The 22,729-nt window shown below is 46.1% G+C and overlaps 1 protein-coding gene across 1 annotated transcript; it reads right to left on the bottom strand.

Annotated features, from left to right (window-relative positions):
- Nucleotides 1-4,599: 4,599 nt before the first annotated feature.
- Nucleotides 4,600-20,696, bottom strand: CTH (cystathionine gamma-lyase). Its single transcript, XM_030494118.1, has 12 exons — nt 20,455-20,696; nt 18,538-18,619; nt 17,923-18,018; nt 14,675-14,784; nt 13,710-13,841; nt 11,668-11,725; nt 10,667-10,744; nt 9,524-9,676; nt 9,191-9,312; nt 7,566-7,618; nt 6,140-6,278; nt 4,600-5,325 (listed from the first exon to the last, which is right to left on the bottom strand). The coding sequence occupies exons 1-12, from the start codon at nt 20,614-20,616 to the stop codon at nt 5,305-5,307; spliced, it is 1,206 nt and encodes a 401-aa protein (XP_030349978.1). The 5' UTR covers nt 20,617-20,696; the 3' UTR covers nt 4,600-5,304.
- Nucleotides 20,697-22,729: the final 2,033 nt, after the last annotated feature.

The following is a 22,729-nucleotide window of genomic DNA, read 5'->3' as shown; positions in this document are numbered from 1 at the left end:
GGAGAATCAATATTTTCCAAATGCAAGATGATAAAAGGGAGGAACACAAATTGCATTTGTCTGTCAGCTACTGCACACAACAGCAGATAAAAAATTATGAAGCATTTACCAGGCTCAAACTGATTTTAGTGTTTCACAAAGACATTCTCACGATGGTTAGGAACCTGTACCAATACAAAAGTGCATCTGCTTTGCTGGAGCCAGTGCCTTTGAGTCTACTAAACCCCTAAATACACAATATCCCGAGCTGCCATTCCCAGTTCATGCTCCAACACAGACCTACAGCAGTGGGATAAGATGAAGCACCTTCGTATTTCTGTATTCGTGGTCAGCATTGACAGGAAGGGCCAGTCTGCAACTCTGCAGAGTGGGCAACTGAGATGGAAAGTATGCACAGCACCGCCTGACAGTCTCTATATACAAGTTAATGTAATTATGACAAATAGCGGATTTCAATTACAGCAACTTTCCTGTAAGTAAAAGCTGGGAGTTTCTAAGAACTCTTCTGACTAATGTGGTCCAGCTCTTGGCTGTGCTATGGCCGGAAAAAGAAAAGCCCTTCATCAAAGGCTTGTAACTGTGACTGCAGCTGATAAATGCCAAAACAAGCTCCAGTTAGGGGAGTCTGAGGCTGGGAGAGAGCAGGAGGTGCTGACTCCTGCATCCGCTGCCATCTGTAATGCTGGGAGCCAGGAGCCAGGCACTGCATCCCCTCTGCTCAGCGCTGCGGGGATGGGGAGAGAAGGTCCCAAGAAAAAAGGTCCCATCAGGGAGGATGGCACCACTCACCTGGTGCCACAGTGCTCAGCAGATCCCACAGCGTGCCCTGGTTGCTCCAGGCATCCTCATGGACAATTTGGGATGGATATACCCACATGTTCCCTTCCCCAAATACCCTTCCTGGCTGCAGAGGAGGGGTTCGTGGCCACATCTGCCTTCAGTGCAAAAGAACTGCACCTCTTCTCCTTCATGATCGTGAGGCGCTGGCACAGGGTGCCCAGAGAAGCTGTGGCTGCCCCATCCCTGGCAGTGTTCAAGGCCAGGTTGGACACAGGGGCTTGGAGCAACCTGCTCCAGTGGAAGGTGTCCCTGTCCGTGACAGGGGTTGGAGCTGGATGAGCTTTAAGGTCCCTTCCAACACAAACCAGGCTGGGATTCTGGGATTCTGACCTGGTCAGCAAGTTGCTGTACTACAGAAGAGGCAGGGCAGGCACTGGCAGAGCTTTCAGCATCAAAAGTGAGCTCTGCTCTCATTGATTCCCAAGACACCCACTCTTCCTAGAAGATTCCTGCTGGTGTAAGGACAAGGACCATTTTAGCTCTGGCATCCCTCACCACGCGGGTTCACGCACATGACATTCACAGGGCAAGGAGCAGAGCTGTCGCACTGTGCTGGGTCCGTGCCACAGCTGCCTCACCACATCACATCCCCTGTGTCCTGAGCACTGCTGGGCCACCGCAGGCTGCAGTTCCTCACAGCAGACACGGTTTAATCAGTCTGACTCCTGGGCTTAGTGTGAGACCATTATCTCCCAGGGAACAAGATGTAATCTTGAGTCAATATAAGTGTGATCTGAGCCTCAACATGAGAAGAGAAATTCCCCTTGAAGTGTAATGCAATCTGAATCCATGGCTGCAAAATCTAATCAAAGGATGAAACACAACCTTTTAACTTCAGAAAGAATGCAAGATGTGAAATACGTGATAGATCTGGAGGGGGCAGCTGGGATCACTCTAGGAAAGTCATAGAAAGAATGAGTATGTAGAGATCTCAAAGGATTACCTCCGCTCAGACGTATAATCAGATGTTGCATTCTCCTGCCATTCATTTCAACCCCTCCCTATGAAGAGACCAGTTTCTGACATGTCCAACATGAGGCCAGCCCCCTATCACGAGTAAGACAACCTCAGAGCCAACTTCAGACCCATATTGGATGTGTTAGGAAAATCATTGAACAATTCATTGAGAATTCAGCTGCTGGCAGTTTCGTCTGTCCTTTCCCCATATAACTGACACAAAAGAAATCCACATTTACAGAAGGCGGCAGCTGGAGAACACAGAAACACACAAGCTGTTCATGTGATGGTGGATATTCTTTTAATAGTAACCAGACACTTGTGCCCCTTTGCAAGTAGCCGGAGACCAACCGTTCCCACACCAGAACCTGGGGTTCACTGCACACCATCCTGGCTGCACACTTGAACATATATGTATCTGAAACTTCCTATGGATGGGTTTTTATGAGCTGTGACCTGGTGTAACCAGTAACCCACATTTTGGAGGAAGAACTAAAGCACACACCAACACGTTGCACACAGTGCCCAGCAACACTGCTACAAGCTGCAGTGTCCTGGCCTGGAGAGGACCATCTGACCCAGCACAAAAACAGGTCTCCCCTCAAATTGCAGCTCTGCCAAGGACCATCCTCACGAGTGATTATAGAATCCCAGCCTGGTTTGTGTTGGAAGGGACCTTAAAGCTCATCCAGCTCCAACCCCCTGCCACGGGCAGGGACACCTTCCACTAGAGCAGGTTGCTCCAAGCCCCTGTGTCCAACCTGGCCTTCAATGCTGCCAGGGATGGGGCAACCACAGCTTCTCTGGTCCTCCCTCAGGACTCACTTCATCCATTTTTTGTCCCCTGCACATCCCCATGTGCAGTTCAACCTCCCGGTGCTCGGCTCTCCCTTTTCCAACCAGCCATGAGTCAAGCTCAGGCATTACTTCAGCAGCTCCATATTGGACATTTCAGTGAAATCCTATTTGGGCGTTTGTGATCTGATTTGCAAACACTCATCAAGGATATTCAGAGGAGTAAATAATAATGGAAAAATTACTTCTGGTTCCTGATCTCCTGGGGAGGGGACAGATGAAAGCTGCTCACCTCGTACTGCTCGCACTACGGAGCAGGGGGTTTCCAGCCCATCACTGCAGCCTCAGAGCACCTATAGCCACCAGAATGTTCACAGCTCCCCATCAATTCCTTGCAGGTGCAGGCACAGGCACATCTTCCTCTGCAGTTTATTCTTCCTAAAACTGCCCTTTTTCATTTAGTTACCTCCTTGTTAATGAAGACATTACAGAAACCAGCAGGACTGGGAATACAGAAATTACATCAGATGTTTAGTCAAAAATGTTGTAACCACAAAACCGATAATTTCAAAGAGATTAACAGGGAAGAGATGGCTTTTACTACAGTGAGGAGAGTTGCTAACTCACACAATAAACCCCCAATGCCCTTGAGGTTTTTCACTACCAGTCTTGGGCTTTTTGAAAGTAACAAGAACTCCTCATTTTCATACCACCCACCTGCCTACATCCCCTATAGCATCTCACTCGTTTTGCTTTTATAATATACTCCCATGCAGTGAGGTGCTGCAGAGTCCCAGTGAGCCAGAAGTCACTGTGCCTGACTCAGTTTGCTAAAAAGTAGGTTCTTGTCCCCATTTCTGGAGGGCTGTTTGCTGCGTATGCATACCTTCAGCTCAGTTTTCCCAGGAGTTCATCATTCCAAATAATCAAGACTATGAGACCTTGTAACAGTCTTCTAATACCTAAACGTGCCGACAAGAAATCTGGAGAGGGGCTTTGGACACGGGCCTGTAGGGACAGGCCAAGGGGAATGGCTTTAACCTGCCAGAGGGGAGACTGAGATGAGCTCTGAGGCAGAAGCTCTTCCCTGTGAGGGTGCTGAGGCGCTGGCACAGGGTGCCCAGAGAAGCTGTGGCTGCCCCATCCCTGGCAGTGTTCAAGGCCAGGTTGGACACAGGGGCTTGGAGCAACCTGCTCTAGTGGAAGGTGTCCCTGCCAGTGGCAGGGGTTGGAACTGGGTGAGCTTTAAGGCCCCTTCCAACACGAACCAGTCTGGGATTCTATGATTCTATGCTGTTTGTGTGTGAATATATCCAATTGTTCACTGCTCGGAAGGCACAGTGCCGAGGCTGGCTGATAGGATTGTCGTTGTACTCTGTACTTCACACTAAAATGCTGTATTGATCCAGGATGGAAAGAACAGTCTGCATTTTAATTGCAACAAATAGAAGTTTTTACCTATCTAAAGCTTTGCCTGCACTCAGGCACTGTGCTTTCCTCATCTGAGAAAGAAACAAAAGGAAAAGACACCTCTGGAAATCTCTTTTTTATTTCATTTGGGAAAGCTCAATGCTTTTACTAAGAAAGATCTGTGCAATCAATCTGATAACAAAGTAGTACTTCGTGAGAAATGCCTGTAGTACTTTGTAAGACATACCTGTAGTAGTTTGTGAGAAATGCCTGTAGTACTTGCACCTCCTTTGTGGTTCTTCAGCACAGGTATTTCATAAGTTGTGGGCAAGTTCTGCTCAGAAATGACATCTTGCAACCACCTACCACCTACTCCAAGCCAGCAGTGCTCTCAGACACCTGGATATTCCTGCCCTGAATACTGCAATTTGCAGGGTAAGTTGTCATACATTAGGATTTATATCTTTTTTTCTTGACAAAAGTAAAAACATCAGTGAAATCAATCTCCCATAGGAAAATTTAAACAAATCCAGAGTAACTTCATCACCTGATTCTAATGAATGTAGTATAGGAAAAGATCAAACCAATAATACATATGGGAAGTTCAAAGCATATTTTTATTAATATTCCAGTTCCAAATACAAATCAAATCATTACCGTAAGTGACATTACATGATTTTGTAAGTAAGTGAAAGAATCCTCTTTAAAAGGTTCCCATTGTTTACCAGGTATTGGATTTCACTTTATTTTCAATGCTCCATAAAATATCTAGAGGAGAAAAAGCATTTAACTACATTTCCAACCTAATTAAACAAAAAAAATCTAAATCAACAGTTCTCAAGTTGGAATGTTGGGTTAGGAGAGATGAGAAAAATTCACTGTGCATTTTGAGGAGCAGTCACAGAAACCAATCCTTTGACAGAACACCCCTGCAGCACCAGCATGACAGATAGAAACACTATCCTCACTGAGAGAGCCAGGATAATATTCCTGAGTGTGCATCTCTGCTCTCAGACACAGCTTATTGACTCCATGAATTCCAAACCCAAGGGATTACAACAGAACAGGAAGGGACCCCCAGGGGAGCCCAGACTGTGTGTCACAGTGCATGGTCCATGCACAGCCTGGCAGCAGCAGAATAAACCTACAGCACAAGGGAAGAGCTCCTCAGGGATCCAGGGATTCCACTGAACAGATTCAAATTCTCAGAGGCAAATCAAGGGAAAATCATCAGCAGTTTGGCTTTCCATGTCATCTTCTTTAGTCATTTCCACATTCAATTCCGAGTTCTGGCCTTAAACTTCAAGCTTTACACTCTGCAAACTGCAATAAGAAGGGAAAATGAGAGACAATTATGCTATACATCTGCATTAACTGTGCTCTTTTTGTTTTCCTTTTCATAAAGAAGATACATTTTAGCATTGGATTATCTTCATGCTCTGTGCTGGCATATAGAAATACATGCCCTTACTGTGGCTTATTTTCCCTATCACCAAACAAAACCCAACCAAACAAAAAGAGAGTGAAAAATAGAGGGATAAAAAGTACATCAAACTAGGATTCTATCATTCTATGTGTATACTCATACACAAACACATCTACACCTCATATATTTTAGGTGAGCTGCCTTGAGAAATAAAGTCACTATGTGGCACCACATTCATTACCACAGATAAAGAACAATTTTGATCTATCGTCTGAAATCCAGAAGGTTGGGTAGAGGAGTAGAAGTAGTGCTTATAAATGAAATAGGTTACTCCAATATCGGACTTACTGTCTGATAGAAGCTCTTTGCTTGAAGCTCTTTAATATATTTCAACCTTCTAAAACTATGACATGAACCATCTGAAGCACATATTAGGCACTTCCATGCCTACATGAGAGTCTCCTCTCAGCCTGACTTTAGTGGATATCCCCATCACTCAGGGGCCAGGGACATCCTGTCTGAATCTATGTCAGCTCAGATGGTGGCTGACAAGGATTGTAAACCTTGGTGCGTAGAGAAACCTAACAACGAAAGCTTTACACACACTCTGCAAGGTACCCTTACGATTACATTAAGTGAAACCAGAATTACCAGCAGACAGCTTAGTGAGAAAGGCAGAGAGTGATGGCACTCAGGTAACAACCCACTTACTGCAGCTTTCAGAGCCTGATCTATGTCTTCCAGTAAATCTTCTTCATCTTCCAAACCAATTGACAGGCGAACTAATGTATCGCTGATTCCAAGAGCTTCTCTATCTTCTTTAGGCACTGAAGAGTGAGTCATGATGGCCCTGGAGGAAAAAAATAGCCTTTTTTCTAAGAAGTTTTTAGTTTTATCAGTAAAGACCAAACCAATTGGTTCCCTGCCAGCGTCCCCTGAAATTCCATGAAGCTTTTACAGCTTTTGGGTCCCACCTGCTGATTAACCCACAGATGCAAAGAGATCATGTCCTCAGCTACTCTAAGTTACATGAACTGCAGACAAGTCAGTGACTTGTATGTGCCAGTACAGTATTTCCAAGCCACTAATGATGAATAAGAAATGGATACTTAATCTGGACCTGAAAAAGAAGAAAGTCCTATTCATCTTCCTTCCACATATACTTAATTTTCTTTTTTCCTAGAAAAGGGTATCTAAAAAAGCTCTGCTTTAAGCACATGGAGAAACAGCCACAATAGACAATCTCCAGTGTAAAATCTCCTGAGTTTTTGATTTTTCTTTTAACTCTCAGTTTCTTAGATCACTTGTCAAACTGTACCCACTTACAGAAGAGCTTATTCCCTGTGCTAAGGAGGATATAGGTAAGGAGCTATTTCCCCCATGTGCTCAGTCACTGACATCCACCAATTCCCAATTACCTTTCAACTCATAGAATCACAAAATGGTTTGGTTTGGAAGGGACCTTAAAGATCATCTAGTTCTGACCTCCCTGCCACGGGCAGGGAACTGCTTTAGTGTTTGAAGATTTGCTGTTATTCTAAAATGAGTAACTGAAAAGATTAAGCATATCAGTCATAACTTTCCATGTATCTTTTTGAAAAGCAAATTGTATTTAAGTAAAATAATCTAATTCCATAAAAATCCTATTTTTTAGCCTTTTAACCTAGATAGGGACACCTAAATACTACTAAATTCCCCACAAAATTCCCCCGCCATGGAGACAGAGTCTATGCCGCATACTGACCATGCCCTCTTGTGGAAGCAGGCAGAACAGCAGAGCTCCTTCCTCAAGGTGACCCTATCTGCTCACTGCTTACTCAAACACACGCTGATTTCTTGCATTTCTTACCATCAAGTAACAAACCACATCTCAGTCCCCCAGTTAAAACAAGGAGACATGGAAATTCTTTCAACTCTTATATCTCTTTCAACTCTTATATCACACTCTTATAGCCACTAAAGCCACGCTCATTTCTGGAGTAGCCTCTGGGTTTTGTGCTATACAACATTCTATCCTTGGATCTCAATTATATGCCAAATATCTTGGCTTTGTGGGATAGGAAGTTTTAGAACTCCCATAACAATTTTTTGTTACTTTTCAGCTTTTCTTAGGCTTTTAAGATGAAGGATGACTTACGGATGCTCTGCGAGGCTTTCATAGCCACCCAGACTCTCAGCCAGCACAAAAACCTATGGGAAAATCAAGTTAATACAACAACTGTAAGGTTATGAATGCCTGGAAAGAGACAGTAAAGGGAAAAGGAATGTTTAGGGTTTTTTCTAAGATTTTATATTATAATTTTTGTATTATAAAAGGTATTAGCTGTAATTAGGGAATAAATTCTACATTTAGCAGGTACGAGATACTAAGATTTAAATCAGACTTGTCCTAAAAACGCTCTGAAGAGACACTGATGCAAAACTGAAATTAAAATATGTCCATGTTGATCAAATGTAACTCAGGAGTAGCTCCTGCAGTGCAACACATGGGCAGCATGGAGGAAGGGCAGAAGGGAAAATGCACAACACGAGGGAGCAGCTCTGCCTGGGCACCACCAGCGTTCACTCTGTTCAGAGGACAGAGCAGGGTCCCTGAACAAAGACTCAGATCTCATAAATTTCAGCTGAGGTTTAAGTGATTATACCCTATCCTTACATCTCCGTGTTTCAGCACTGATGTCTGAATTATGGACATGCATTCCTGGGTGACAAAAGGCTCTCTAGAGCCAGCTGCACTCAAACATAGATTCGCAGTGTGTCTGCTGTAAATGCACTTACTGCCCTCAATGTTCCTCTGCAGCCTCAGTTGCTCATATTCACTTTTTTCCCCTTTAAACAAACCAATCCTAAACCTATCAACTAAATAACACTCTTCTCACCCTGGTTTAAGGAAATGGCTCTACTTTTGTACCAACCTAGTGACAAGCTGATGGTTGTCCAAGTCAAAGGGCTGAACTGAATATACTCATAAGAACCTGCCTCTCCTGGAATGCATTTCCTGGCGCTTTCTGTCCAAGCTGGCAGATCTCCTGTGCCAGGATTAAATGCTCTCTCTCATGTAAAATAGTATTTTATGGGAAACCCATATTTTTAGTAAATTCATTTTCAGCTGATGACATTAGCTGGCAACTAAGTAAGACAGGGAGGAGAAGGAAGTTCTAACTTGCCTTTGTCGATTATGACCGATTTGCTTTTCCAAGAACAAACCAGCAAAAGAACAAGTGCAGGATGCAAATTAACCAGAGATCAAGACTAGCAAACACATTAGAGAATACAGGCAGAATTAATACATGGCAAAGACAAAGGCAAAAGCCTGTGGTTTAGGTAAAACAAACAAACAAGTCTTCTCCAATCTGAGGGACTCTCTCTTTGTTTCATGATTCATGTCATTTCTCAATGAGATTTTGCCCTGACGAGTGCTTTGAAATATTACAACAGTATTACACCAGCCGCAGCTCCTCTGCTTTCAAATCCTACAGGTATTTCTGCAGAAGGCAGGTATGCAGGCCCTTTGTAGAAGCAATGCCTAGATATACTACACCCTACTGTGTAAACAAACACTTTAAATGAGCCCAGGCATCCTTTAGTTCCCTCTCATTAGCCTCCATTTACAAATAATCTATTATTTAGGGATGGCTACACCCAAAAGACTTCAGGAGTTTTGCAAGTCCAGAGAAAGACTCTCCCCACCCCACTTCATTTATCACCCTCAGAAGCACAGTCTCAGTCCCTCTAAGGCAGCGTGTATTTACCATCATTTACCTTTAAATTCTTGAGGAACGTAGCAGCATGTTTGAGACTCCCTTTAATGTAAAAGGTGATCATGCCAGGACAGCCAGTACACTGCCGCTTGACCAGCTCATGCTGAGGGTGTGAAGGCAAACCTGAAATCCAGAGAAGTCGCTTTAACTTGCCATCACCTCAAAGGGCAGAGCAGCTCACCCACAGCAATGCAGAAACAGCCATCGCCGAGGTGAACACCCAATCTAGAGTCACCCAACCCAGAGTCACCCAACGTGAAGGGTGTACAAGCTACACGTAGCACTACAGTGCTGAACTCCAGACGTCACCCACTCTGAAGTCTTGCCAACCTACCTGGGAAAATGACTTTCTCCACCCGGGAATCTGACTCAAGGAATCGAGCAACAGCCAATGCGTTGCGGAAATGTTGCTTCATCCGGATGTGCAGTGTCTTCAGACCACGATTGCACAGGTAACAGTCAAAGGGGGATGGAACAGCTCCAAGAGCTACAGAAATTAAAACGTAAAACTAAGGTTGGGTAAAACTTCATACAGTCCTACTTTCCAAATTCCTAAAGTTAGAACAAGACCAGTGGAAAGAGATCTGATGTAATCTGCCTTCCCCACCTCACACACATGGGAAGCCAATTAATGAGCTGGATTAACAGGATGAAGACTCAAGGATTAAATGTATTAGGCATAATATAACTTTAGTCTCTCTCTTGTAGACAGAGGGCAGACAGAACACTATACAGAAAAGTATTTATTACAATTAAGAGGCAGTAAAATTGTTAAAACCAACGTACATAAGAAAACTCTGCATTAGGCATATCCTCTGATGCGTGAACGAGTTCAAAAAACCCAGATGTACTGGACACAAGTTAGGTGGAATTAAATACAGGCATAATTTAAATGTTTGTATGCCTCTTCATATACATCAAGGTAATACAGGAAATGATGGTGCTTTCTGCCATGGTCTTAACTACAACCTAAAGAGAGGCTTGGTAAGGACTTGTGTCCCATGTAACTGCAGTTGCTGCCCATGGGGACAGCACTCAATGCTTTCAGGAAAGCAGGGACAGAGGGGAATTACAGTCCGGCAGCCAAGAGTGCTGCCTCCATTCAAGCCCCTGCCCCAGACAATTCACCCCACTCAGCAGCCACCAAACAAATGGGGAACAACCCACCCTGCTCCCAGGGTCAGAAGCATTAGGAAGTGGAGACCAGTGTTGTTCACTTTAGTTGAGAGAAGCCAGGGAGGCATACCAAAAGCTGTCGTGTTTGCATAAGGCCAGGGAAAGGCAAGGAAGAGACTTCAGGATTCTTACATCTGTGTTACCACTTCCTCTCTGGCCATTTACACTTCTGGACATCTAAATGCCTGAGCTACATCTCTAAATAGGTTTCATACTTCTGTGTACGCAACATGCTTCCCATTACAAGCTGGTACATTTGAACACGATTGATTTCAAGGTATTTCCTATATTGACTACTTACAGTTTTGTAAGAATTTAAGCCTTTCGTAGAGATCATCACAGTTTACTGAGACAAGTCCCATTACAACATCACTATGCCCTAAAACCACAAGAAGATAAGAACAGAATCAGCCACTCCATCAGCTCCAGGGTTATGCCACAAACTCCCGTTTTCTCAGTCCTATTGCTAATACAGTCCCTTTTTTGCAAGACACTGGGTTCCTTCTCATTGCTACAGCTGTTCCTGTGCAGCACACGAATTGTAAGGCAGATTTCAGCTTTTTCTAAAGCTCTGGTCAGCAGCATGCTCTGCCTTGTGCCCCCAGACACTTCCCAAGCCAACTCCCAGTAAGTGGGAATTCCAGGGTACAGGAATCAGGTGTGTCCTGCTGAGCTGTCTTAGCAAGGGTGAACACCAGCCAGAAAACTTCTACTTCTATCCATACCACCAGGGACTTTAGCACAGCTACAGTCATGTTAGCTCCAAGTCTGGGCTGCCTGGGACACAACACAGTGAAAGTGCTTTTGGACAGGCTCCACCACAGATGAATGAAACCTCCTTTGAACCTTAATGTAATTTCTGGCCAATACCTCCTACTGAAGCCACTTGCTTTGTTGTAGTCAAATTAAAGCCAACATGGCTACAAACACCTCTAGATCTATTGCCTGAAGTCAATATTCCTTCTCCCGGTGATGGTTTAGGAGCTATGAAGGCTAATGGCCTATTTGGTGGTTTACCACCTCTCATGATCCATGTAAGAATCCATGGATCTTACATGGATCCATGTAAGAATCCATGTGAAGACACATTAGCTTTTGTGAACTATGAGGGTGGTGAGTATCTGGCACAGGGTGTCCAGCAACGTGCTCCAGTGGAAGGTGTCCCTGCCCGTGGCAGGGGGTTGGAACTGGATGAGCTTTAAGGTCCTTCCAACCCAAACCATTCCATGATTCTACGAACTGCCCGCAGCCAGAATGGCTTTTGGACAGCCAGCCTGAGTTGTGTCAAAGTGACATACTTACCATTCATGTATTTGGTTGCAGAATACATACAAATATCAGCCCCCAGAGACAAAGGACGCTGGAATGAAATGAAAATAATAGGTCTGATTAAAGCTCGTGTGCACTGTGGTTCATTTCAAGCTATCCAGAAAGGCTGTGATCCAACACAGAAAGTAACAATAGGTGAAGAAACTAAAAACCACAAAAAATTAACACCTTGAAAACAAACACCTGAGAATGAAGATAGGATATGTGACAAAACCAACAGTACAGGAAAGCACTCGGATTCAAGATAAGCACGATAAAAAGAACCCACAATAATATGTGATTTTAAAAGGTTGGTCCAACTCCCGCCACCTTCAGGGGGAGGAGTGATTGAGTATATCCAACATACAGCCCACTCTTATATGTGAAAAAATAGTTCTATTGCTTAGCTGAGGCAGGGATAAGTAATGCTATTTACTCTAAAGTGTGTTTCTTTAGGAAATGAAAACCTCAATGCAGACTGCCAAGCAAAGGATCTGCATTGCTGTCTAGACATCAGGATTGGTAATATCAGTATTGGTGACACAGCACCGAAAGAGCAACCGAAACCTGAAGAGAGTGCAAAGGGTTTTCTTTGCCAGGTCTCTCTTCCCTGGCCTCCCAGCTTTCCTGCCAGAAGCCTTTCCAAGGTGAGGCAAAGGGAGATGTTGATGGGCAAGAAGTAATGACCAAAATTTTTAATCAGTCACTAAGTAAAGGACTTTACACATAATATAAACACATTACAAAGGCTGAAAAGTATCAATATGTTAAAAGGTAACGGCACATTTAGAATGAAAGGCTGCTCCTGCCAGATTAAACATGGACACCTAGTCAAGGAACGTGGACAACGTGCATTCCCGGTGTGCAGCCAGGAGAACAGCAGCATAAACACCAGTGCCTCTTAACGCTCAACAGTGCTACACAAATCACTCTCAAATTAGGATCTTCTCAGCACAGTGCATCAGCAGCAGTCTGGAGGGGTTTAAAGACATTACCTATTACTGAGAATTAATCATTACAACTGACTTTCTCTTAGCACTAGGCCAATAAAAGCCACATTAACTAGCTCATATATCCAGATGCTCACTTTGTTTCTGTCAAACTCATCTTGCCAAAGAAATATATGTTGCAGGGGGGAAATCACCAAGCCTTTGGCGTATAGAAGACAAACTCAAGGGCTGCTTTAGCTAAGTGTTAACACCTTTTGTAAAGCTCAATTAATTTATGAAGATCTCAGTACCCTTAACAAAAACAGACACCTTGCCTTTTGCACTCACAAAAAGGTTTTACTTTAGACCTAAACCACAAGGGATCAGCTTGGTCTCCTGGGAAATAAACATGAATATTTCTAGCCATGTAAAGATGAACAAGACTTCAAAGTTTATTATTCCAAAGCATTTTTAGAACTTAAGAAACTGTCTTTGTGGTTTTCAGTTATCAAAGCAGAAAAGTTATGCTAGATGTTTGAGATCAAAACGACAAACTTCTAAGCCACACATTCACCAAAATATTGAAGAAAAAGCTAATTTGGATGTCTCAAAAGAAGACTTAACAAAGTTTGCTTGGTTTAACTTCCTCTTCTACTACCTTTTTTAGAATATCAAGTGGTTCAGAAGAGATCATAAACAGCCTATACAAAAGAATTGGTATAAAAAGGCCAAAGTCAGAAAACAGGACACTTTTTAACAGGCCTGTTATGATTTCCATCAGTGAGAACTAAAAAAACAATGATTTTTGAATGACAGCAAAGCCATTCTCCCATTGCCCTACCTGACTGTCTGGATTCAGTGTGTTTACTGGACTGCTGAGCTCTATTTAGCCTGCTGGTATCATACTGGGATATGGCTAACTACAAAATACTTTGCCTACCATCCTTACTAATGTAAATAGCACAGTACATGGGTTGTATTTAGAAAGAGAACAGGTAATTTTACGACACACAGATCAAAACTGCAGTGCCTTGGTGGTGCTTCCATTTAAAAAATGCACCTCTGAATACCTGGAAATAATGGGGTAGTTGTAAACAAAGTCCTTACCTGGAAATACGCAGACATAAAAGTGTTGTCTATCACCAGAAGAACGTCTTTATGCTTGTGTACTACATCTGCACAGGCCTGAATGTCAATGATCTTCAGTGTGGGGTTTGTGGGCGTTTCAATCCAAACGAGCTGCAGTAATTCAACAGCACAAAATGTCAGTTGAGAGGTTCTACAATGCTGGTGATGACACATGTGTAAGTCACAAGTGGTTTAAATATTAATTTGTTGAGTACCAGCTTCAGTGCAGGTTTGCAGAGTGGCAGTAAGACAGCATCCCTACAGAAGAAAAGCAGGGTGCCAGAGAAGCTGTGGCTGCCCCATCCCTGGCAGTGTTCAAGGCCAGGTTGGACACAGGGGCTTGGAGCAACCTGCTCTAGTGGAAGGTGTCCCTGCCTGTGGCAGGGGGTTGGAACTGGGTGAGCTTTAAGGCCCCTTCCAACCTAAAGCATTCTGTAATTCTATGGTTCTTGGGAAAGGCAATATTCTCCATAAAAATAACTGATACAAGGGAAAAACGTCAAAGCTTTGGAAAACCTCAGTCTGTGTCTGAAGATGGCCTGACATAACCACATGAAAGTCTTTACATCCAAAACTTTGTAAGCCATTTCCAGCTGAGTGATTTTCCACTAGAGGAGAGGATTATCTATCTGTTCCAGTGCCATGGAGCACCTCCTCCTCCTCTGACCTTGCTGTTCCTTCTGTTTTTTCTGACCTTTTCCCTCCTCCTCTCTCTCTCCATGGTGTTTTTATCCTTCTTAAAATGTTGTCAGTGATGCACCACCAACATCACCAAGTGGACTGGAGTGGGGACACGCTGGAGCCAGCTTTGCCCCAGTTTGTCTCCACAAAAGCCACCCCTGCAGCCCCCTCCGCTTGACACGTACACCCATTACAACAACATCAAGAATGGAATTGTTTAATGACATTAAGTAAGTAAGTTCAGCAATTTCCCTCTCCCCTACCTTGGTCTCTGGTGTAATTGCAGCTTCCAGGCATTCCATGTTTGCACAGTCAACAAAATCTATATTCAAACCCATTTTCATGGCTACTTTCCTGAAGTACCTGTTTGTGCCTAAAAAAACACAAACAAAAAATCAGAGACACAAAACAAAACTTCACTGATCTCCAGACTCCTGTATTCATCCATGGAAAGTCAGGAGGGTACAATTTAATGCTGTATACCATGAATGGCACGTCAGTATTTTCTATTCTGAAAAAGTTTAAAGATTGCCATAGATCATGGAAAAGGACTAATGGGAATATGGGGTCAGAGTGATTTAAGAAGTACTTTCGATTAACAGCTGTTTGGGGTTGTTTTAATCAGAAAATTAAATGGACATCTTTTAGTTTCCCTTCCAACGTTTCCTCCAGCCCTTTGCCATGCACAAGCTAGTGGTTCCAGCTTTGATATCCTCCTTCCCCCACTCTCCTTTCAATAACTTCTTTCCACCACATATTTTCAAACTCTTTTTTTCTATTTAATAAGCTTCATTGCTTCTTCTCTGCCCAGATTCTCTAGGGAAAGACTCCAGCTACTGTGTTTCTTTACCATTCCATTAAAGCACCATGTAGCGAGGAACATAAAAGAGTGATTATTTTCTTCCTTTCTGTCTTTGAAGCCTTTCATTGGAAAGATTAAAAGAAGAAACCAGAAGCAACCAGTTGATCATTAGATATGCATCATAGTGACTATCTGCTGCCTGGATTAAAAATTAATTCATTCAGTCTTTCTGCCAAGGTTGTTCAACATTCACTCACTCACACAGAACAGGAGTTCACCATTTAGCCATAAAGTCATAGTACGTGCAGGGTATGATCCTGTGTGCTGAATGCTACGTCTGAATGATGATTTTTTAAGGAAATACTTTTATTTCTACAATGAGCTGTATATTATATTGTCTCTTGTGCTGTAGCAAATATGTTCAGGCATGGAAAATTGTCGACTCAACAAACAACAGAAAGTTGCTTTATAGTAGTCTTACACACTTTAAGTAATAGCACACTACAATAAAACCTTAGATTGAAATGGGAGGTTACACAGAAAGTAGCCCTTTTAAGAAGTTACATCAGTGGCTCAGAATTCAGAGGTGTCAAAACCTGGCAGCTCCTCCTCACCCTTCCCAAAACTCAGCGTGTCTTAAACATGTCCCAGGAAATGCACTTGTCAGCATTGTCCGAGAGCTTTTCAATTCTTTCATTGTTTTTCTGACAGCCTTGCAAAATGCAGCCTCATTTGAGATAGCAAGTGCAGCACTGCTCTCCTATCCAACCTGGCCTTTTACAAAAGAACCTGGCAAAAGCTTAGCAAAGCCAGTGTGCCCTGGAGGAAGCAGGGGCACATACCAGCGCTCATACCCAGTGACTCAAAGGTTGCTATTACAAGGCTGAAGAGTCAAGCTGAGAGAGCTGGGCTGGGGCAGCCTGGAGAAGAGAAGGCTCCTGAAGGGGAGACCTTAGAGAAGCTCCAGTGCCTAAAGGGGCTCCAGGAAACCTGGAGAGGGGCTTTGGACAAGGGCCTGTAGGGACAGGACAAGGGGAACGGCTTTAACCTGCCAGAGGGGAGATTGAGATGAGCTCTTAGGCAGAAGTTCTTCCCTGTGAGGGTGCTGAAGCGCTGGCACAGGGTGCCCAGAGAAGCTGTGGCTGCCCCATCCCTGGCAGTGTTCAAGGCCAGGTTGGACACAGGGGCTTGGAGCAACCTGCTCTAGTGGAAGGTGTCCCTGCCTGTGGCAGGGGGTTGGAACTGGGTGAGCTTTAAGGTCCTTTCCAACACAAACCAGGCTGGGATTCTGTGATTCTAAGAACACAAGCAGGAAAGATGACTAGGAACAGCCATAAGAGCACAGCCAAGGAGAAGAGCAAGCAGGAATTTAGGGGACAAGGAGCCCCTTATAGCTGAGAGAAGAATGAAGGGGCTGAACACACACTGGCCACAGTGTCCAGTGGCAGATCTGCAGATGTGCCATGTCATGGGGTGTGAGGTCTGCTGAATAGGGCTGTCTGTGGGGAAGCTGGTCTCTTTACAACAAAAGAATGAAAAGAAAAACCTCGGGGAAGAAACCATGAAATTCGTCTGTGCGAAACCACCAGGGGCTGAGGCTTTAATGAGCAGATGAACTGGTTTTGCTTGAAAAGTACACCCATGGGCTTTTCTGAAGTGAGGAGCTGATAATACATTTTGGCCAAACGACTTTGATTTACTGAGTTCTGTAGGAGAAGGACCGTGAATTAAAGGAGCAGCTTGCCGGTGGGGATTCCTGCTCCACTCAGCTTGGCTCCAGGTGTGCTTTGGAGACGAGCTATCTAGCACGAACTAAGACATTAAAGCAAATGTGTGTATTTCTATTTGATGTGCACAAGCACAGAGAACTGACTCGCAAACAGTACTCACTCATCACTGGGAAAGGTGATTACTCTTGCTAAAAGATTTTCCAGCTATTGCTTGGGAAAACACAACCTGCTGCTGGCCTCTCTAACCTTCCTTTGGAAACAAAGCAGGTTTGATCTCCTTGTGCCAAGGCCTTGAAGCAGGCAGAGGAAGGCAAGCGTTGCTGATCAGTGAAACACAGGAGCTGGACACTGAGGACTCTGTCACAGGACATCTGGGCAGACTTTCCTACCAGGGACTTTTGGGTGGCACCGATCTTTTGAAGGACTTTGGCAGAGGTGGATGGACTCCCTTACTGGGGAGTTTCTTGGAAGAATGGATCAAAAAAACTATACAAGATCAAAACCTAGCAGTGGGCTGCAGCATCACTGAAGCATTCAGAAGATGCGGGCATAGCAGATGCAAGTTGTGCTTGCAGGGAATATGACAGAATAGTTGTTTGAAACAGTCCAGCCAAAATGCTGGTTGATAAAGGGTCAAACCTAGGAAGGGAACAGTAGAAACAGCAGCTGGAAATCTCTGGTGCAGTGGTCTGTGGAGGGTCCTGCTCTGCAAACAAATCTGTGCAATGCCAAGATGTTGCTATTTCCTAGTTCTTACTAGTTAGCTACACTGTTTTAAACCTGCATGTTGTGCCACAGACCCTTTCAGCATTTGAATTCCTAACACAATCAGACAGGGGTGTTCTGTGTTCTCAGGAAGTGAAAAGGCTGCAAAGGGAAGTAAGGTCCTGTGTGGGAAATTCAGTTCATGACAATCACAAATAGGTACATTTAATCACTTGTGCAATGAAGATCAAAAGTACACTTGTGTTTTACATACCTCCATAGACATCATCCATGCAGATAATCGTGTCCCCTGCCTTTAACAGGTGAGTAATATTCAAAGTAGCAGCTAAGCCAGAAGCATAAGCTAAACCTAAAACAGAAAAGAGTAAGTGGCAGACAAACTGTGTTTTAATGTGATACAACCTTGTCAAACTTGCCTTCACTTTTCCCACTTTGCTTTCAAAAGGAACCTGTTCTGTTGCTCTCACTTTTGCTGTCTCACTCATTCGGTGGATTGAGTAAAAGCATCAGCCTGATTTTACATAGAGTGGAACCCAGCACGAACACTAGTCCAGGAAGAGCTGCTGCCTGGCTCCCGCTCCCCACTGCCTTCAGTGCTGCTGCACAAGGACAAATTCAGTTTAGCTTAGACATCAAATGCACCAAAAGGAAGCCCTACAGAAGCCAGGGATTGAGCTGGGCTTTCCTGAATGATAAGTGTTGGACTCTTTTCACTCTTGCCCATAACCAGCAATCAGAGGCTGTGAAAGCCTTGCCGTGATGTGACTGCTGCTGACAGCTCGGTATCCTTGCTCCCCAAGTTATGCCTGCTGACCATCAAGAGATACGCATGCTGACATCTTGCTTGCTGAAACTATTAATTACTCACAGTATTTAGCTCCATCTAGTGCTGCCACAGCCTTCTCCAGGCAATTCCGGGTGGGGTTTCCACTCCGGCTGTATTCATAACCCTGTTGGGGAAGCAAACACAACTTAAGAGAGAGAGCACTGAGAAAGTTTTGAACAATAGTTGTCCCAGGTGCCTTAAAAAGCCCTGGTGCTCAGACTGAAGTTGTGCATACATCTACTCTGAGACCATCAGCTGCTGTACTCAACATCTGATCAGGCATTCCCAACCTTAAAATGGTTTCTGGGGGTGCTCTGGGGGAAGCATCACACTGCTGGCCACGTTCCCCTACTTTCTCTTAGATATCCACCTCTGGCCACTGTTGGAGAAAAAGCCTCAGGCTGATAGTCCACTCATGTTATCAGGAAGAATGTGTCCCATCACCACAATGCTCTGCTTGGAAGATGCTACAGGGCACTGGCCAGCACCAACCTGTAGCCATCAAAAGTTCCTGAAAGCTCAAGTGTTTCCCTGGCGTGCAACCAGACCAAGCTCCATGTTCCAGTGCAATGGCTTTTATGTGAAGACCGAGAAAATTGAATGAGAAAAAAAATACAGAGGAGACCTTGTAACAGTCACCGTGCCAAAAGGGGCCAAAAAGAAACCTAGAGAGGGGCTTTGGACAAGGGCCTGTAGGGACAGGCCAAGGGGAATGGCTTTACCCTGCCAGAGGGGAGATTGAGATGAGCTCTTGGGCAGAAGCTCTTCCCTGTGAGGGTGCTGAGGCGCTGGCACAGGGTGCCCAGAGAAGCTGTGGCTGCCCCATCCCTGGCAGTGTTCAAGGCCAGGTTGGACACAGGGGCTTGGAGCAACCTGCTCTAGTGGAAGGTGTCCCTGCCCGTGGCAGGGGTTGGAACTGGATGGGCTTTAAGGCCCCTTCCAACCCAAACCAGGCTGGGATTCTGTGCATGGATGCACGTATTATCAAGGGAACCTGCTAAGTGTCCTGGTATCTGTGTACTTTCAGGACTTCCACTTAATGAGAACTTGATCGTGTTCAGGAATCTGGCAGACGGCTCTCACGGAGCTTCCAGCAGGAACACGGCCATGCTCTTGTCAGTGCAGGAACACAGCAGCATGTAACTCCTTCATCTGCGGTCTTCTTCAACACAGCTGCTGACTTAGAAGCGCTCACAGCTTTAGTCTGTGTGAGTGGCTGTGTGGAGGATCACGAGGCAAAGCCGGATTGCCCACCCAGCACAGGGTGATGTTCGGGGCCCAGCTTTGGAACAAACACTGGTTTGTGAGTGGCAGGTTTGTGCCATCTCCCTCATACATGTGTGGCAGCCATCAGAAACCTCATGAAAGTTCAACTCCAACGCTTCCAGCACTTTCTATAATACCACACAAACCATTTGACATGGGTTAGTGGTGGCCTTGGCAGTTCTGGGGGAACAGTTGGACTCAATGATCTTATAGGTCTTTTCAACCTAGTTGGTTCTATGATTCTATCCACAAAATACTGCTGAAATACTAGTTTGGTCTGCAAGGACAACTGAGGCAGTCTCTTACACAACTGGCAGAATTGGGAAAATGTATTTTGCCTGGGCTCAGCAGCAAAACTTTGCCATCACGCAGGCTTCAGGGCAGTCCCAGCTGGAAGGAAACTACCCGACCAGTGTCTGAGCCTTATAGCCCGGTTACAGCTTCCTCCACCCAACATCCACGTGGGAAATGATATCTGAGGGTCGTACGGGAGCGAGAATAAAGGAACTATTTCCACGTGCTGCAACCGGGAGTCCCCATCCCTTTCCCTCCCTTCCCATCTCCTCTCCGCCCCTTCCCAGAGGCTGCCGCCCCCCCCGACCCTTCAGGCAGCCCCCCAGCCATGCCGGAGCCCCGCGGCCCGGCCCGGTGAGGACAAGCCCGCCGCGGTGCCCCGCCGCCGGCCGCACTCACCGCGTGCTGCCCGGGGGCCTGCTGCTTGAAGGTGGTGGAGAGGGAGATGGGCGGCACCACGGCGGCCGAGGTCCACTGCTCGGGCTCCTGCCCGGCGTGGATCGCCTGCGTGGCGAAGTGCGCGAAGGGCGGCAGGAAGCCCTGCGCCCCGCCGTGCTCCATGGCTGCGCTCCGGACACCGCCGCCGCGACACAGCGACCGGCACCGCCACCGCCACAGCCGCCACCAGGGGCCCGGCGCGGGCGGGGCCTCACCGCCGCCTCCCATTGGCTGCGGCGGGAGGGGCGGGGCGGGGCCGGGCAGCGCCCGCGCCGCCGGGCGGGGAGCGGCGCCCGGTGCGGTACCGCCCGTCCGCAGGGGGGCGCCGCCGCACCGCAGCACGGCCCCGGGCGGCGCGGGCAGAGGGCCCCGGCCCCGGGAGCAGCCGCTCCCGACGGGGGAGAGGCGGCTGCTGGCTCCGGGGCTCCGGGGCAGGGCATGGGGCCGGTGGCCCCACCGGTGATCGCAGGGAAGGAACAGCCTCCTCCCGGCTCTGCACCAGGGGGCTTCAGCCTGACAAACGCCGGAGCGTGCAGCAGGGTCACACAACCCGGACTGAGACACGTGCGAGTGAGCACACTGACACTTAGGACAGGGGAATTTAATGCTGGGGTGATCAATCTCTTTCTTGTAGGCTGCGGAGAACATCTGCATAAATCCAGAGGGACCTGGACAGGCTGAGAGGTGGGACCATGTGAACCTCATGGAGTTCAACAAGGCCAAGGGCAAGGTCCTGCCCCTGGGTCGGGGCAATCCCAGCACAAACACAGGCTGGGGGAGACTGGATGGAGCAGCCTGAGGTGAAGGACTTGGGGTGCTGGGTGTGGAGAAGCTCCCCACTGAGGCTATGATGTCTTAAAACTCCTTACCTACTTTTTTCTGTTCAGTTTAATCCCCCTAAATGTCCTCTGTCTCTCCAGCATCTCTCCCACCAGCCATTCTGAATGCCTGGGAAAAGCAGAAGTTAATTCCTCCAGAGCTGGGAAATTCCACTCACTGTCTTCCAGGACCCCATTTATTTTTGTTTCACCTTGTGGAAGTAAGGAGAGAGGCAACCAGAGAGCACCCCTCTACACTCGGGTGCTTTCAGTGTTCTATTACTTACTCTTCATGACTTCAAACGTTGCTCTAAGGCTCCCAGTTAGGATAAACGCAGACACACACTTGGCATTTTCACTTACTGCCTACCTTTGGGGTTTGACCAAATTTAACTTTTTATTCCTATTTTTTTTACCTATTCCTTTATATACTAAAAATATCAGCACCTTGCCTGGAGAAACACACCCATCAGAAATTACTCCTCCATTATTTATTTTCTACTTCAGGAATTCCATAAGCAAATTTTCCATAGACTCACAGCCCAGCAAATACAGCTCCACGTTGCCACAATACCTGATCCTGCTACTTTCTGCTGAATTGCCTAGTAACTGAGAGCAATTTAAGTAATTTAAGAAGATGAAGAATATAAACAAGACAAACTTCTGTTATTAGATGTTAAAAAGACCCCAAATACTCTCACAAAGCTGGAGGTGTAATTACACAGCACAGGAAGACACCTGGATTTGCCACAAACGCTGGTTTTCACAGAGCAGTTCCCATTAGTAATGCATCCATTATATTTCTGCATTGAATAAGGGACTCCGTAATAAGCTGGTAAACAGTGACTTCATGCCTCTGTCTCCTCTTAGCTGGCCTCCAGTAATTAAAAATGCAACGTGAAGTTTCCAACATCAGCTAAAACCTGAGCTCCTGCACCTCCTCCACAGGAGCGTGAGCAGCAGCTCAGGGAGGGGATTCTGCCCCTCTGCTGCACTCTGGGGAGACCTCCCCTGCAGTCCTGATCCAGCTCTGGGGCAACAGCACAAGAGGGACGTGGAGCTGCTGGAGCGAGGCCAGAGGAGGCCCCGGAGCTGCTGCGAGGGCTGGAGCAGCTCTGCTCTGGAGCCAGGCTGAGAGAGCTGGGCTGGGGCAGCCTGGAGAAGAGAAGGCTCCTGAAGGGGAGACCTTAGAGCAGCTCCAGTGCCTAAAGGGGCTCCAGGAAACCTGGAGAGGGGCTTTGGACAAGGGCCTGTAGGAACAGGCCAAGGGGAATGGCTTTAACCTGCCAGAGGGGAGATTGAGATGAGCTCTGAGGCAGAAGCTCTTCCCTGTGAGGGTGCTGAGGCGCTGGCACAGACTTTTCCCAGAGAAGCTGCGGCTGCCCCATCCCTGGCAGTGTTCAAGGCCAGGTTGGACA

The sequence above is a fragment of the Strigops habroptila genome, chromosome 8 (assembly GCF_004027225.2).
Source record: "Strigops habroptila isolate Jane chromosome 8, bStrHab1.2.pri, whole genome shotgun sequence".
Classification (NCBI taxonomy): Eukaryota; Metazoa; Chordata; class Aves; order Psittaciformes; family Psittacidae; genus Strigops; species Strigops habroptila.
Note: the sequence above shows the minus strand (reverse complement) of the source record. Positions and strands in the feature narration are given on the sequence as shown.

Bases quoted from the DNA above. Each gene is read 5' to 3' on its own strand.
- CTH (XM_030494118.1), bottom strand. From the start codon at position 20,616: ATGGAGCACGGCGGGGCGCAGGGCTTCCTGCCGCCCTTCGCGCACTTC. The intron at 18,620-20,454 runs GTGAGTGCGGCC...CTTCCCCAACAG, and splicing joins AGGCCCCCGGGCAGCACGCG to GGTTATGAATACAGCCGGAG. The intron at 13,842-14,674 runs GTAGGGGAGAGG...GAATTACTGCAG, and splicing joins CAATTACACCAGAGACCAAG to CTCGTTTGGATTGAAACGCC.